Source organism: Myripristis murdjan, chromosome 13 (assembly GCF_902150065.1).
Source record: "Myripristis murdjan chromosome 13, fMyrMur1.1, whole genome shotgun sequence".
In the NCBI taxonomy this organism is placed as follows: Eukaryota; Metazoa; Chordata; class Actinopteri; order Holocentriformes; family Holocentridae; genus Myripristis; species Myripristis murdjan.
This window is the reverse complement of record NC_043992.1, coordinates 34725300-34743134: the sequence shown is the minus strand read 5'-3', so window position 1 is coordinate 34743134 and position 17835 is coordinate 34725300. Positions and strand designations below refer to the sequence as shown.

At 39.8% G+C, this 17835-nt stretch overlaps 2 protein-coding genes across 3 annotated transcripts; one reads left to right on the top strand and one right to left on the bottom strand.

Annotated features, from left to right (window-relative positions):
* Positions 1-3745: 3745 nt before the first annotated feature.
* chrna10a (cholinergic receptor, nicotinic, alpha 10a) lies at positions 3746-17355 on the bottom strand. Of its 2 annotated transcripts, XR_003929248.1 has the most exons (6): positions 17175-17355; positions 15102-15247; positions 14804-14958; positions 13539-14071; positions 11104-12012; positions 3746-3756 (listed from the first exon to the last, which is right to left on the bottom strand). XR_003929248.1 is itself a non-coding variant. In XM_030067438.1 (5 exons), exons 1-5 carry the CDS (start codon positions 17257-17259, stop codon positions 11342-11344), a joined length of 1590 nt encoding a protein of 529 aa, XP_029923298.1. In that variant the 5' UTR covers positions 17260-17355; the 3' UTR covers positions 9755-11341. The 2 variants fall into 2 exon arrangements, 1 of the variants encoding a protein (XP_029923298.1); XM_030067438.1 differs by lacking the exon at positions 3746-3756 and having other exon boundaries at positions 9755-12012.
* On the top strand, positions 6453-7388 carry LOC115370424 (olfactory receptor 52N5-like). The gene has a single exon (XM_030067439.1). The coding sequence runs from the start codon at positions 6453-6455 to the stop codon at positions 7386-7388; it is 936 nt and encodes a 311-aa protein (XP_029923299.1).
* Positions 17356-17835: the final 480 nt, after the last annotated feature.

Here is a 17835-nt window from a genome sequence, read left to right as displayed (position 1 = left end):
CAAATAGACATGATTAAAAGTGTAATATGTAAAAGCCAAGACTAAAATGGAAAAAAAAAAAAAAGAAAAAGAAACATTGGGGGAAAAAAAGGTAAAATCGAAACTGAGGCTTAAAACAATTAACAGGAAATGAGTAAAGCCAGGAAAACTGAATAAAACCATCAACAGATTAAATAATGGACAAATTCAGAGTAACTTCAGAATGAACTAAAAGCAAGAGAAAGAAATAGGTCTTTAAATTGGATTTGAAAATGTCAGTGGTGAGATGACTTACTCTGGGACAGGAGGCTGGGAGCATCCACAGTACCCTTAATCATTTTAAAAATATGGTGACAACTTTTCACCCAAAAAATGGTCATCATCATTTGTTGAATGAAATTTTTTTCAGGTGTATAAAAGTGTTTTTTACTCATATAGACATTTGAGGTGTAAAACCAAACCGGTTCCCGACACAGTACACCCTACAAAGTGCAGCACATCCACTGCATGAGATTCATCTAACCACGCACTGAGCTGATGAATTAATGAGAATGCTTCAAGTATTTTTAAGTTTAAATGGTCTAAGTAAATTTTTACCTCTGAAAGGATATTTGTTGATTTCATTTCCTTATCCCAAATCTCTGATCTCTGAACCCACGGTTTGCAAACCAAACCGTGGGTTTGTTAAACTGTTACACAAGCCCTTAACCCTATAAAGCCTGAACTATGAAAGAATTGGCAGAAAATTCCAATTTTTTAAAAAATTGAACCCTTTATTTAGTCCTATAACAAAATATATATAAAAAAAAGAAAAATCAAAAAATATGTTATTACACGACCTTTCTGGTGTATGATATATGATATGTACTTGAAGTGCCAATGGTATGGTCCAGGGTGAACAGGGGAAGTGTATACAACAGTATTTTGGTCAAGTATTGATTAAACTGAAAACGAAAAACGGAATTGAAAATGTGTATCATATATGATACAAATGGCTTTATAGGGTTAAATGGATCAGGTGTGAAAGAGTAGAGCTGAAACAAAAAACTGCAGGGCAAAGGGGCCTTGAGGACTGGGTTTGGAAGCACTGTTACATACTGACACAGATCACCTCTGCGTGCTGTGGGATGTCTGAGGGCGTCGAGGGGCAGTGAAAGCAGCCACCTTGCAGGCAGAATGACTGGGGTTTGTGTCTGGGATGGAGATCAAGTTTCTGGTCACAGCAACTGGGGTTTGAGGCCCAGTCTGAGGCCATTACTGCATGTCATCCTCTCCCTTTGCCCTGTCTCACCTGTCTGTCTCGAGGAAAGGTTTGGAAGGAGAGGCACAGGGCAACACCAGGATGCAGTGTCCGACGTCAGATAGACAGACAGTCAGTTTTCAGTTTATTTAAAAGGGCCTTATTGAGGGCAGACGGTACGCAGCCATATGTCAGCGATCACAGAGGGGCAAATCGGCAGCAGTGGCCTGGAGGAGGGGTGAGGGCATCCATTCAAAAATTCAAGACAACGATCCAATAACTGTCCAGTCACATGTCTGAGAGGCCAGAGTGTTATGTGTCAGTGTGCTGTGCATGCTAGACGCGTATTGTGTGTTTTTCTTTAACAGCTTCCAGTGCAGATCAGGGCTGGTTTTGAGGGGTTTGTTGGTTTTCATTGTCCATTTTCACACATAGATGTACCATAAGGGAGGAAGGGCGGCTTGGGGAGGGGGTTCAGTTTTAAAAAGATTTTGAATAAGAATAAACTGTATTTATGTACCACTTAAAGCAAGCACAAGTTAAAAGGTGTTTTATAAGACAACAAATAAACATTGTTGACAAACTGGTAAAAATAACAACATTAGGAAGAAATGTAAAAGAAAAAGGTGCTGGTTAACGGTTAAAGGTTAACAATAATATCTTGAAATCAATTCTAAATTTCATAGGGAGCCAATGAAAAGAGGCTAAAACAGGAATAATGTGCTTTTTTGGTTTTGGTGAGGAGTCTGGCTGAACAGGTTTTGAAGTACTAAAATAAAACCAATAAACCCACAGGCATGTCATCGATTCAAAATGGATACACACAGTATGCAATATTCAAGATGCCAACTGGAAATATTGTGTATGTTTGTTCTAGAGATATTAGCCAAAATATAAATTCACAAATTCTGTTGGTATAAGTGATTAGTACAGTGTTGTCAAAGCTCATCTGAATGGAAATATTTAAAATTCTGAAGTATTAAATATTAATTATTATCATTATTATTATCATTCGTCGTTGTAGTAGTAGAAGTAGTAGTATCATCATTAGGAGTTGTAATACTGACATTATCATTGTCCATGACAGGTGAGAAAACAAAATTATTTATGCCTTTATGCCCCTGGTATTTAGGCCTTTAGAGAATAATTGTCTGCACCGTAAGTGTGTGTGCTGTTGGGCTACTGCAACACTATTTTGTAGCTAGAGAATTTATGGGATTACATCAGCCAGCTGTTTCATTATTCTGTAAAAACACACGTATTAATGAGCCCCTTTGAGGTATGATTACATGATGTGTTATTAACTGTCTCATATTGTAATTAATCTCTGGACAGTTCTGAAACCCCCTGTTGCTAATGAGATACCTCGATGTTTGTTAATGGAAGGGTTTGTTTAATAACACCCATAGGGAGGCTCCGCAGTGTGAGGTCACTGCTTTAACACTTGCAATAATTTTTGATTCCTTAATCGCCGATGCAAAATGTGTTTTAAGTATTTTGACAACATGGTTGTTTGCTCCAACACAGACCTTGCTATAGAGGTGTTTTCACTCTAAGTCTATAATGTATTTAGCAGTGAACCCACAGTATTTTAACGTTATATTTGAAAAAATGTTTATTGCTCAACGTTAGATGAAACAAGCATTCTTTAATTTTCAGCTTCTCATATTGGTTAGGGTGTCTAAGGGGCAGATATTTATTGAAAAAAAACTGATTGAAACAGAGCACTGAAGTGGTCACATCAGGGTGTCAGAAAAGGCTAATCATCTCTCCCATGAGAAATGGACATGATGGACTCTGAGTTGCCTTGATAATTGATTTGAGCCTCTAATTACTCTACATGAATAACTGCATATGGTGAACCTGAAAATCAAATATTTAAGTCCAGTGCTGTTTGTACATGTCAGACATGTTCTTTTCCCCAACAAACTAGAGAGAAAGTACTTTATTATTGTTGTTGTATTGTTATAATAATAATTTTAGCAATAATGGTAATTGTATTTGTATTTGATACTTTCATGATCCCAGTAGGAGGACCCACTACTCAGAGTTCATGGTGAGCTGCAGACACTTCAGAATGGTCGCCTTAATCACTTAACTAAATTATAATGCACATAATTATAATCTTTGCAAATGCTCAAAAAGTTTAGAATTCAAAATAATAAAGGGCTTCGGTTATTTATTTTGTTCATCCAACATGGCCCCAGTTTAAATCATGCAATAAGCTTTCAGATAATTTCAAATAACATGCCATTCCTTATCTAATAAGAGTAGGGCGCCAAAATATCCAACAGTATGTCACTGTCCAAATCCATCTGCAGCTCACTAGACACATAACAGTAGGTGAGTTAGCTCTTCTGCTGCTGCTGCCCCGTCATCCTAACCCACTGCAAAAAAGGATATTATCCAGAACTAAACAAATAGAGATTCATTTCAACATTTTTAAAAGACCAGATACAGTGCAAAAGACATTTTTTGCCATCAAAATCCCAGTCATAAGAGAATATTTGGAGAATACACTAAAACTCTTAGTATACCTTCAAAACGTTCTTGCATTGCAATGCTTTTAAAAGAGTTTTGCCTAACTCTGCCTTATGCACTCCCGAGGCATAAGCTCTCACATAAAGTGAAGTTATGTTGGGGCTAATGTGAACAGCTTTGCAGATTCCTTCTTTTTTTTCTCAAGATTATTTTTAGGCTCTTCTGCTTTATTTGTCAGCAATGGTAGAGAGAGTTGGGAGAGAGAGGAGGTGTCATGCAGGTGGCATGGGCTCAGATAGGAATCGACCCTGGGCCGCTGCCTCAGTCTTGAAACACGGTGCTCAGCTTTGCAGATTTCTGTTGAAAATCTTTCAAATCTTACTAGAAGTTGGCTAGCTGCACCTTGACAGCACATTATACACATGCAACTGTTCTGTCCAAGATACACATCTTCACTACACACCTCACCAGAGTTTACGTGGCTCTGTGAGTCTACTGGTGTTTGAACGTGGTGCTTGTTATGGACACTTCCTGAGAAATGGAAGCCCAGTAACAGTGTGTGACCCGAGTGCTGATCAGGAAGGCCGGGCTTCCTTATCTCACCCCTCCAGCTCTGCTGCTCACTACCAACAGTCATAACACTTTTAGGGTGGTTAGGGTTAAGCATAATTTGGTTATGGCTAAGATTAGGGAAAGGGAAAGGCCAATGTCTCTCTTCCCATAGTTGAGCAATAATACGGTCTGGAATTTCAGTAATTACCAAAATAGATGTGGCCGGCCACTGAAGTTGGAAATTTGTGTTATTTCTCATGCAGATGCCCTGCTTGGCCTCCTGGTGGCACAGGATGGAAGGTCATGGGGTCATCCACGCTGCCGGGTTTCATCCTCCAGCTCAGTGGTTCTCAGACTTTTTTTAATCATGTTGCTCTTTTGGAATATTTTTTTTTCCTGCCCAGGGCAAAAAAAAAAAAAAAAAAAAAAAAAAAAAAAAAAAATAGCAGGAAAAAAAGTACTATTTGTTGAGGTCCAATCCAGCGCCATCTGTGTCTGAGACAACAACCTGATACTGACGATATTTTGTTGTCTCGGATTTTGCTTCTTTTTCACTCATTTCTCCTTGTTTTCAGCTGTATCGATGCTGTGTTTCAATCACAAATCAATTTCCTTGACTTTTGTCTGGCTTCCTGGTCATAGTGAACAAACATCCTTGATCTATTTAAAGTACAAACACACACATTTGACACGTTCAGGAAACCTGGAGGGAAAACTGAATCTAAAATGTGCTTAAAGTTATATTTGCATTTTTATTTAACTCCTTATAGCATAGGCTAATTATTTTAGGAATTATGCATGAGTGATTTTTTTTAAATTAACGTTTTTTTTTTTTAAATCTCACTTAGCCCCTGCAGTACTTCAGTGTACCCCTAGGGGTGCGTGTACCCCCATTTGCGAAACACTGCTCTAGCTAACTTGAATGTTGTCACAAATTTCAGCTCTTACAAACACTACTACCACCACTTCCGCTGTTACAACATTTTGACCTGTTTGTGGCACCAGAGGGAAGGTCACAGTTTCACCAGACTGGCCAGCTGTCATCCTCTAGCCAACATAAATGTTGATACCAAAATTCATGGAAGTCCACTGAGTAGATTTTGATTATATTTGATATTTTGATAGGCTTAGAGATACGTCCTCTGGACCTGCCTGCTGACCAGCTGACCTTCCTGTCAACATGGCAACACACTGTGCAGGCCCCGCCTTATCAAGCCTACAAAACACTGTTCATGAAAAACACTACCTCTTTCCAAATTTTAAATCACCACATTTTCCAGTTTAATGTAGGTAGCACAGTTTATTCTGTAGAATTACTTTGTGTCCTGATGTGAGACATTGATACTGCATGTAGCAACCCAAGCAGCTCCTCAAGGAATCATGAAGTCAGAACAGACTTTGGGTTGTTGGATATTTTGGACCTTTAGTTCCTCAAGACCCTTGAAAGTGTTTCTAAAGAAATGCTTTTTTTAATACCTTAGCATCTAATAATAAAACAACAGGAGCACAGTGTGGAGAGTGTATCCATTTCAAATCTGGCTCTGACCTCACTGTGCACTTGATACTTTTTGATGATGAAAGACGTCACGACCCTGATAAAAAGTGTCAGCACTAGCTGCTCAGTTTGGACTCCCACCTCCACAGGCAAGGTAATGTCATCTCTTGGAAAAGCTGCTCTCATGTTCAGTGGTGTTTTTTTTTTTTTTTTTTTAGCATTCACTCTGCATGCAGCATACAGTCCACCATCACTGTGGTCTGATACTGGTACATACAGGGATCTACAGAGAGAGTGTAGTTACCCAATCAATCTATAGCTTTACGGTAGTGATTTGAGCTTTTTAATTGAATAAGGCCTGTAATTACAGATGATAACTGTGTTTTGATGATGCCAGTATTAATGCAGGGCAGTAGACCAAAAGTAACTAATAGGAAGAGCTGTCCAAACACAGCATGAAAAACACCATTTAGATGTTTTTCTGTGAGTTTTTGTTATTTTTGTGTTGTTGCAATTTTTGCCTGTTTGAGACAAAAACATACATGCTAAGTCAGACATACAAAATAAATAGATGAATAAAGCATTTAAGTGAGAAATCTGTTGAATTTAAATAGGAAATCATGATGGGTTTTGTCTCTTTGTGTCACCTGTCATGACCACAAATCTTTTTTTTTCTTATAGGTTTTTCTTCAAAATAGAACAAAAATGGACAGCAACATTACGATTTCTAGCAACATCCTTCAAATTCAGGGCTTTAACATTTCTCCAGAGTTTACATACCCGCTATTTTTCTTAATCCTGTTTTTTTACTTTTCCCTGCTTTGTTCCAACATTGGAGTGCTTGTGCTCATCATCACAGAGCGGAGTTTGCACCAGCCGATGTACATGCTCTTCTGTAACTTGTCTGTTAACGACCTGATAGGAAACACGGTCTTACTGCCGCGGCTCATGACTGACATCATTTCCACGGAGCGCTTTATCACGTACAACCAGTGTGTTGCTCAAGCTTTCTACAGCCACACATTTGGATCAGCTTCACATATGATATTGATAATAATGGCAGTTGACAGATATGTGGCTATATGTCATCCTCTGAGGTACAGCTCAATCATGACTATCAGAACTGTGGTTGGGCTCTCAGTGTCTGCGTGGGGAGCATCAATTGTTTTAGTGTCTGTACTGATAGGACTCACTGTGAGGCTGTCACGCTGCCGATCACTCATACAAAATGCTTACTGTGACAACGCCTCACTGTTCAAGCTTTCTTGTGAGGATGTGTCAGTCAACAACATCTACGGGCTCTTTTTCACCGTGCTGCTGTTTAGTTCCTCGATGGGAAGCATCGCCGTCACCTATTTTAGAATAGCTCTCGTCTGCAGGGTCAAGAAGAGCAAAGAGCTGAACAACAGAGCTCTGCAAACCTGCGCCAGCCACCTCGTCCTTTACCTCATCATGCTGTGGTCAGGCTTTCTGACCATCATACTGCACCGTTTCCCAAATTACCCCGATTTAAGGAAGATTGCGTACATTTTGTTTCATGTTGTCCCTGCAAATGTGAATCCAATCATCTATGGGATGCACACCAGGTCATTACGGGATATAATTGTGCAAAGACTAAGCAGAAAAGTGACTCCATCCTAACACTTCCTATCTTTAACAAAGCTTGAAAGTAAAGCCAGGCAATTAGTTTTGCCTCTTTGAGGTTTGCTGTATCTTAAGTGTAGTAGGGCTGGACGATATGGACAAAATGAAATATGACACTGTTTTTCACTGAATACCTCAATATGATTATTGTGGCAATACTGAAGGGATGACTACTGGGGCCTTTGTAAAATATTTACACCATGAGATTTGTGATACACAATAATAATTAGTAATGTGGATTTGATCACCAGGTAGAGGTAAATAACAGAAGAACTAGAGCAGTCTATTAAGCTCAGAAAACTGACTCCCTTTACTGTAATGCAGCCTTTAAAACCAGGAAAAGACAACACTTATACTACATCATAATATGAAAATATCCAAAATCTCAGACGATACCTAGTCTTATATCACCATATTGGTAATATTGATATATTGCCCAGCCTTAATATGTAGCTAGAATATAAAAATGATTTATTCCAGATAAGAGAAGCTTGTTTTCGCTGAAACGATGGCTCATTCTTGACCAGCTCTCTAGTCTCTGTTGCTTGTGTATGGGGTTTGTATTCAAGTCATTAGACATCACCAGTAAACACCTCAGTGACCTGGAGTGGATTTTCTGTGGCCTCCTAATGTAAAGTGTTGGAAAGTGTGTGAGCCATGGTAATCATTAAAACTGAGGTTTCTTTGCTGCTGAAGTGAGTGTTTGACTCATGCATAAAAGATATTCATTCAATCAAGCATTATTGTGGCACCTGGCAGGACTGTAACACTAATATCATTTAATATAATTAACTAAAAGGCAATGAGGTACGAGATGTGTCGGCCTATAATGGGATCATCCTGGCCTAATAAACATGTGCTTTAGGGTCACAGCCTAACCAACAAAAAAGCTCTCTACTGACCTCTTGTGTCTGAATGGTGAAACAACATGAAGGTCTTTCTTCAGTGCTCCATTATTACTTTCTGCACTGATCATGAAACTAATTCAAAAACCAGTCCCCGTTCAGGGATATTTTACATTTTCCCCACTTTTAATTCTCAGATTTTTGCATTTCTTCTTTTGACTGATAATAGCAACAATAGCAATGAAACTGAATGCTCTGATTTTCACAAGAGATCAGAGTTACAGGAAATTGGCTGAATGCTGCTTCATGGATATTAATATATTCTTAAACCTTATCATTCTTACTTGTGAATTCAGAGCAAGCTGTCAGCAATGTTTTAAACTGTCCTAAAAGTCCACAAAATCTACAAAACCCATACAAAATGTTTAAATTGCTTGAGCAGCAAGCAGTCACTGTTTTGGCCTGTTAACATGGACAAATTATATTCATTCATGTTTATTTATTAGCTTTAATTTGGCCAGTTAGAATGATCCTTGACAATAAAATGCAGGTTGAGCTGGTATCAACAGCGAGGTGTCAAAATCAGGGTGAGCGTTTTAAAAATATATGTTAAAAATGATGTGTGCTGCAGCAATACAAGCATGTACATTTTAGTTCCAGGACTACACACTCAGTTCATTCATTCAGTTTGATTTATTTGATTTATATGAATGTAAAAGGAAAGAGAACATAAAAACAGAGTTCACTCAGAGCCTCACTTCAGATTAGAGTAACTTGCCAAATACAGTATTTATCCTCACACATCCATAATGTGACATTGTTTCTGTCATCACCTGGATGTGTATGGTTACTACATGTTACAAAAAATAATTCACAGCAGTAACACTTTATTGCACTGCTGACACCTTGCAACCTCAACACTTGAGATACAAAATATACAACACTTATTGTTGTAAACATAATAAGAATATCCTTGGTGTGTAATGCTAAAAATAAATCATATAAATGTAGACTTAAAAGGACTCATAAAAGGTTTAAAATTAATTACATAGATTTCAGTTTGACGCTGCTCTCTCATGATACTCGGGATCATAAGACTAACTTCAGCTTTTCATTTTTCACTCATTCTGTCATCGTTTGAGTCTGATGAGGACTTTTAAGAGTCCCTCCTGAGCAATGAAAAGATAAAAATGCAATGATCTTAGGATATTTCTTTAAGACAAGTGAAGTTGGATTGAAGTACCATTTACGCAATATCTTTGAAGAAGGATAAGCAGAGAAGGTCTCATCACTGTATACCCCTGATCTGACCTGATCATCCATGTCTTGGTTAAAGTAACAAGAGGAACGTGAGATGAGTCTGAGACTTTCATGACACAAATCTGAGAAGGATGATCCCTATGAGATCTCATCATGTTCTGTATACAGTGGAAGGATGGACTTCAAAATCCTTCAGAGTGCAGTCACCACCTCGGAGCAGCTTTTGTACTCTGCACTTGAAAATTGAAGAGAAAACACTTTTATTCAGCGCTTTTTATTAAAATTTCAAAACAGAATTCTGCTCGACTCCAGCGGCTAACAGTTTGTTCTTTTGTCCTTTGGGTTTGGAAGAAAGACTCACAATCCAGTGTGCAGCATAAGGACCTGGGATAGTACACATCAAGCAAAGCAAATGGTCATGACCCAGGGGATTTAGCAGATAATCCATGTGAATTACAGTAAGACATTGTAATATTTTTTTCTTGTTCTGATTTTATGTACACAACCCAGCCTGATACTATTGCCCGACCTACTAATCACTGATCCTCTCTCATCCTTGAGACCATCGGGGTGTGCAGGATCTCAAAGATTTCTCCACACAACGTCCTCTCTCTTTGATTTATATCATGATCTGAACAGAAAACACTTCACCCATTCAGTCACATCTTACCCCACAGTCTTTTACACATAGGCACAATCTAAATGGATAAATACTGGGTCTCAGGTGCCTTACTTGTCATTAATTTCCACAAGGGACATTTTTGTTGTGCTCGATGACATATTAATAAAAATAACATTATCTTCACCAGCGCTGGTCCTCAGGATGTGTGTGAGTCATCTGGTTTTCATTCTATCAGGGATAACAGAGATTGATTCAGACTGGAGACACCAACTGAATGCCGCTGATTAGAGTCCTGAAGATCACTGGTATATACTCTATACAGGAAGAAAATAACAATAAGAGAGAAACCCTTTATGAGAATATTCTTTATCATGCCCTCTCTATTTGGGATCACGCGTAAATGATACAATTTCAGTGAAATGAAACTATTCCCCATTTTTATGGGAAGTCGCCCTGCTGAGATCCAGGATTACATCAGTGTGCATTTGATGTCTTTTTGTTATACTACTGTCCTTTGTATCATGCTTTTCTACTGCTCTGCTGAAACAAAATATCTTTAACGGCCTTGCTATGATCCCTCAGTCATACAAGAGAATTACTGTTATTATTTCCAAATTTCGGGATGAAAATATTCAAAGCAAAATTCTGTTTCTTCTTCTTTTTATCTCATTTGTGAATGTCCAGATTTATGTTTATAAATAAACAGAAGCTGATTTGTGGAAACTCGTACGGTAAAAGCTGACCCCGGTGACAAGCAAAAGAACAAAAGTCAGTACAAATAGTCGACAACGTACCGACGGTGGACTAATGTCACTTGCTCAGTCCGTAAAGGTTTATTGAGTTGTCAACAGATGTGTTGTGTCTTTGCAGAGCTAATTAACCCTCACACCGCATGAGGAAGAAAGTTAGGGAATGCAAGCTGTCACAAGAAATATCATTACCAAGAAAATTATAAAAAATGAAAATGATATATTCAGGGTGGGACAGTACGTGATCATACAGACATACCATGCCATACCACACATACATATATACAGTAGTTTATTACAACCTTTTTTTCTGCTTTTCTTTGTCAGCAAAAACTCCTGGATAGTATTTTCCATATTCCTCTTAAAATCTGAGAAGGTCCAATACAATGCAATCAGCATGGACTTTTAGTAGATAATAAATCTTGTGCTTTATCTGGATGACAGCTAAACCAACTTCTCTCCAGAGTTCTGCAGTTAGATGGCTTTACCCATGATGAGCAGGCTCATGAGAAATACCATTATGAAAAATATCCACATGAAGAATCGGTCCAAGACCTTGGCAACCTTTTTCCACTCCCCAGTTCTTTTCTGTGTGGCCCTCTGATCTCGATAACAGTTGGCAATATACTCAATGTTACGCAGGACCTGCTTCTCGTGGCCTTGAGCATGGCAGGCAGTGTCTCTCTCTGTTTTCTCTCCATCACTCACACCTCCCTTCCTGCTCCTCCTTGGAGCACCCAGCGAGTCACCGCAGTCCATGCTCATAAAGATCCCATTCTTCCAAGTGCTGTAGTTGTTGGTGGGGTTCCTCCCCATTGAGCCTATTGGACTCATCATCTGCTCCATGTCCTCTTGTCCTCTCTCCACTTTGAGCGCATACTCCTCCCTGCCAGGCCCAGCTTGTCCGTTCATGGTGCAGTTGTTGTTCTTTACAGGCGGAGGCTCCTGCCTCTCCGGCTGTGGCGACATGCAGTTCTCCCCCACTTCGTAAACAAAGCACATCCTGGCCAGGTACTGCAGAATGACTTTCTTGGCCCACTTTGGCACAGGCTTGGCATCCGGGCCACAGTGGTGTATGTTCATGATGAAGATGGTCAGGGCAGTGGAGGCTGTTATCATGGTCATGGTTGCAATATAATATTTTCCTGAAGAAGACAAAAAAGACAAGAGCATCAACATGCAGACGATTTTCTGTGGAGTTCTAATGCACGCAACTTAAAATTCAGCATTTCCAACGAGTAATTTTCCCTCTCAGGGAATACCAAAAGTACGTGCCGCAATATATGGTTAAAAGTAACTATATGTTTTCCCTTGTAAACACACTTGGTTTGCATTTGAAAAGTGTGTGTGTCCCTGAGGCCTTATAAACAAGTTCTATGCGTGTCCTTCATCCATGATTTTCTTCCTTTTCTCCCTTATCTAGCGTCCTGGTACATAGGCTACAGCAGAGGCATCAGCTTGGTCTATTTTCCAAGGCTAGGATAGCTATTTTGGTTATTACAAAGATTCACTGTCTCCGGACTGTCTCCATGATAAGTCCCAATCTAAGTTCAGTGTCCTTCAGAGATCTATTAAGTTCTTAGTATGTGGAAGAGCTGTCAGAACTGACTGTGGTGCCGAGACTGCGATCATTTCCCCTGAGGCACGTGACTCAGTAAAGTTGAATATTAAACCTAAGTCATCCTGGCTCCATGTCTCTCTCTCTCGTGTCCTTCCTTCAATGAACCTCAACCATTTCCATAACATTACCTATTTTAAAAAATACATTGTTTACATTAGTGCATGTGATATGCTTGTGGCATTCTGGAAAAACTTGTTATGTAAATAATATGGGGACACACTTTTCCTTGTGTGCACCAAATAATGTATAAAGAAGAAAGGGACAATATGTTATTTAGTAGCGTGTGAGCCCAGATTGGCCAGAGTTGGGCTTTATGCTCAGTTTAATGGAGCTGCTGGGCAGAGGCTTGATGTTTTGAGACCAGTAACTAGAACTAATGCACAGACTGGACCAAAAAAAACACCAGTCTGCATTATGAAAAGTGTGTTTTGTTACGTAGTCAAATCTCTGTCCTGTCACAGTTCAAATGGTGTAGATATATTGGTTTATAGTTGGATTTAACATGTTCATCCCATTGACTTCTGCATTAGTGGCACCAAAGTCTGGCACCAGTGGAATGCTGTCGCTATGACATATTTTCCTTCTTTTTAGATTCCTTGATATGCACTATAGCACCACTCGTGTTCACCACCTACATTAGGTACCTTTAAGTAGTAAATAAGCACTCACACTTATTTGTAAAAAACAAAACAAGGTTTGTTATCTGCCATTTTGTGTGCTCTGATGCCACTTGAACTGAAATTGGAAAAAGTGTAGCTCTAGAGCTGGACTAATAGTTTTCGTGTTTATTTTTTTGCTTAGTAATTTTCAGATTTAAAGATAATGAATACTGACACAAAAGATTGGTTATCAGCAGCTTTGGTTTAAAAAAAATAAAATAAAATAAACTCGGTATTGGTCTCAAAAAAAAAACAAAACAAAACAAAACAAAAAAACATATTGATCAGACCCTAACATGAATGCAGCATAGCTTCCAGGGATCAAACATAAATTCACTGCCACATATTTCTTTACTGTGGCTGTGATTTGTCCACAGTTCATTGGCCTTACCAATAAGTGGTACATTCTCAGAGGGGGGCATGATCTCTGCAACCAGCAGCTGAAAGACAGTGAGGGCCAGCATCACAGTGACGCCCAAAGACACCTTCTCTCCAGAGTCAGCAGGCAGGTAGAAGCCCAGTGGGGCCAGGAACGAGATCATCACACAGGGAATGAGCAAGTTGAAGACATAGAAGGAGGCCCTCCTCTTCAGTTTCAGAGTGTAGGTCACATCAGGGTAAGGGTCAGCACAGCAGCCATACAGAACAATGTTCTTCTTAGCCGGCATCCCCAGCACCTCCCATTCCACGTTCTCCACCAGGTCAGCCAGGTCAGCGCTCTCCATGGCGTTCAGGATGTCCAGCTGGTTACCATTGTAGGTCCAGGAGCCATAGGTGAACCTGCACTGCTGGGCATCAAACGGAAAGAACGACACATCCACTTTGCAGGAGCTCTTTGTAATAGCCGGGGAATCCCACATTATCTGCCCGTCATGCCGGATCACCACATTGGTGTCCATGGGGCCAGTGAAATGATCATCGGCACTGAAAAGCAGAGAGAGCACTTCAAAGAAAGGAAATGAATGGTTTTCACAGTGACACAAAAAACAAATTTATATTTTGGATCTTTTAATTATTCAAGAGCAGCTGAGGTTTGGATGGATCCTCCAGACCTATGTACCGGTCTAATTTCCTGGAGAAGGTGGATAATTGCCAAATGATAAAACTGATCATGAGGAAAAGGCACAAGTACACCCACTGAGGGAGGAGTTAACACGTTCTAGAGAGTTATATTCCTGCCTCAGTGACGATTCTGCGTTTTATAACTTTCCAGTAATTCCAGATATCTGTTTCTGCAAGGTTTCTGTGTCATTGTTTGATTGATATCAGTCGCTATCAGATCATCATAACCAATGTAATGTAATCAGGGACACCACTTGGGATGAATGGCCCCCAAATGAGACATGAAACTGAGCTCCCACTCTCTACTTAGATGACACCTGCAGTGTCATCTTGCTCGTTTTCTCCGTAGTAGTGGTGCCTCTTATTTCATTAGTTTTGACATCTGTTACTGTATTTATTGCCAGTTGGATAATCATTCATTCCTTCATTTTCAGTACACTGGTATATAAAAAGCAGAGAGAGGCCTGAACATTCCCATGAATAACGGCTTCAAGGAATCTTCAGCTTGTGCCTTTACACTGACCGAGAGGAGTCACAGCAGAACAGCGGGATGGTGGAGTTTTGACTGATTAACCCAATACCACTCCGACCTACTTGTTATATAGGACTATATCAGGTCTCCATACATAACTACTAGGTATACGGATGGTATCGAGTCCATCATAATCATCTTTTTTCCATTTGAGGTGTGCATCAACCCACACCTGCCGTATCCATAGATATGCAGTCAGAATTTGGTTGCGCTCATCCTGTAAAACATTGAAAATAACAGCAGATGATAGACCAGAAACAGAAATATGATTGAATGATAGAACATCAACATAGCATGAGCAATGGATGCATGTGACCCATAACTTGCACAAGTAAAATGTGGAGTCTCATTTTATTTTACCATGTCGATGATTTGAGACAGAGTAACCTGCAGGGTCACATTCAGGATGGTGTTTGTGTCCTCCACGGGTCTCAGAGCACTAGTATAGTTGGTGAATAAATCATTTAGGAGCTTCTGTGCATAATTCCCATGGGCACACCAACAACCTAGGACAGTGAGAGAGGTGAGAATCAGTTTAGAGTCGTGTCAAGTCGCTGGGCTGCATGTTTGTGCCATCTGTTCAACAGATTATTGAGCATGGATGATAGCCGACTACACAAGAGAGTTTTGATGTGGGATAGTCAACTTGGTGATCCTTGGGCAGAGTATATTCGCTCCATGTTTCAGAGGGCGGGATGTAAACAAAAGAGATGCCAACAAGTAAACACTGAAAGAAAATATCAGTTTTTTGAGTAACAGAAAGTTATGAAGTCATGCTTTGATCAAAAGCATTGTAAAATATAATTCTCCCAAAGATCTTTATTTGCCCTCTTCAAAATATGACCCTTACATTTGGAAACTGGCTGATGTGTGGGAACTGATGAACTCAGCATGCTTTGCTTTTTCTGTGAACTTCATGAAACTGAAAATGAAATGAATCACATTTTGTTTTGTATTGTCCATTGTATTATAAGCAGAGAAAGGTTTTGTTTCATAAGATTATTACGAGTCATTTTAGAAGTTGAAGTGGTTATGTGAGACAGAAACATTTGCATTTGCAGAGTACTTTAATAAAGCACGGTCTATTAGAAACTATAAGTTTTATCAACAGAACGATCTTTTCTTTTTGAACGCATAATCAGTTTTAGCTACATCTGATCTGGAAGCCTGTCAGCTGTTTGTACTGTTTTTAAAATAATGTGTCTTGTAATCCTGTGTGGGAAGGGCCATTATTGCATCACATGGGCATGACAGAGTCATTCATTCATTCATGCATACATACAGTAATCTCTCTCAAAGTTTTTTCTGTTGTACTTCCGCTGATTATCACACCTGAGGTTTCCTCAGCCAGCACATATAAAATAATCACAGAGAAAGACAATCTGATCTGATTGTCTAACTGACCAGCTGATGAGTCAAATGACTGAGTATTGTGTCCATTAACTTGCAGAGTAAAGGCAAAGACATGGAAGCAGGGGTGGGAAAAAGGGAGAATATCAGAGTAAATGTGAATACATGACAGATGGTGAAAGGGGGACAAAGGGGATTTCAGGCTAGATTGCTCCTCTTTAAAGCTCCAGCAAGAGATCAGGCAAATCTGCCATTATGAACCAGCAGAGACTTCCTCTGTTCATCCTGAGTGGGCATGTGTTGATTGAATGCTTAATCCGCGGGACACATATCATATCAGAATCAAAATGAACATAAACAGCACGAAACACCTATGGGCTGTGGTGTCTGAATGCCAAATCACTTTCAACAGATTATCTTTCAGGTTTTTTTCCAGTTAATAATAAATCCCATTTTTAATTTATGCTACATTGTGTATATCCGGAAGAAATGAGCTCGACTTATTATATTTGCATTAATTTTTCAAAATCACATGGAGACTTGAAAGCAAAAGCAGTGGTGGTTGTAAAAAAGGGAATCACTAAACTCAAACCCCTGTCGGAGCAGAGCGTTTCCAGTGTCCACAGTGGATTTGGGCCAGCCAGATGTCAGCGATGAGCTGCTGTTTCACTAAAGCTTTTTGAGCTGGGCACACAGAGGGTCCACATGCGGGATTACGGCAGATCGCACAATTCCCAAACAACAGGCTGGAAGTTTGCGGATTCTCGGAAACAGTTTGCGTGGAAGAACAATGAAAAACGATTTCAGACGAAATACTGGTGGCTACCACTGGAATTATTACAATAATAATAATTTTTATGTCAATTCAAATCAAATAAATTATAGCAGATGATAGAAAGCTCATAGGCTGTGTAGCTATTTTTAACAAATCTTCTACATCTCATCTGACATTGTTTGAGATTAACATGTATCTCCCTCTTGTTCTCATTATCTCACATTTTGTATAACAGAGATTGCAACAACAACAACACCATTTAAACCACTTAGATATCAAACTAAATAGTGAAATAAACAGAAACTTACTTGGCATGGCACTGATAAACAGAAGTAACAGAAATAAAGGCTGGACTCTGCATAGTTTCATCTTGCTGGCACAGATTATCTCCATCCAGAGAGCATTCGAGCTGCTCTGTGCCAATCACGTTACATCCACTTTGGTAAAATGGGGGCCAGCAGTGCAGCGGCAACATGCACATGTCCGGCAAGGCAAGCAAGTGCACTGTTAATCTTAACAGAGAGAGAGAGGGGCGGGGCAGCGGGTTGACAGATAACCCGAAGTTTAATACAAACGCACCACGTGTTTCCCAGCACACATGATGCCAGTGCAGTGACTCGCAAACACAAAGGTACCATTTTATTATTGGTATTTCGTGCAGCCAAGCTTAATAAATTATGCATGTTTTGTCATGTTTGCACGGGTTCAGCACCAAGGAGAGCTCCCGCCGTGTCCCCGCGTGGCATCCTCAGCCCAGCCCATACACAGCATCAGTATACAATGCATGGCTTTGTACTTTCCGCTGTAACAATATCTCGCCTTTGAAAGGGACACATAATCATCCATTATTCAGCACGCAGCCCTTGATGTGTGCATGATTTTGAAAGGCTCCGCCACCCTGCCGCAGCGGAGCGGTGCGGGCTCGCCGCTCTCCTCCGCTTCACTTTCTCTTCCGGGTGCCGCTGGTAC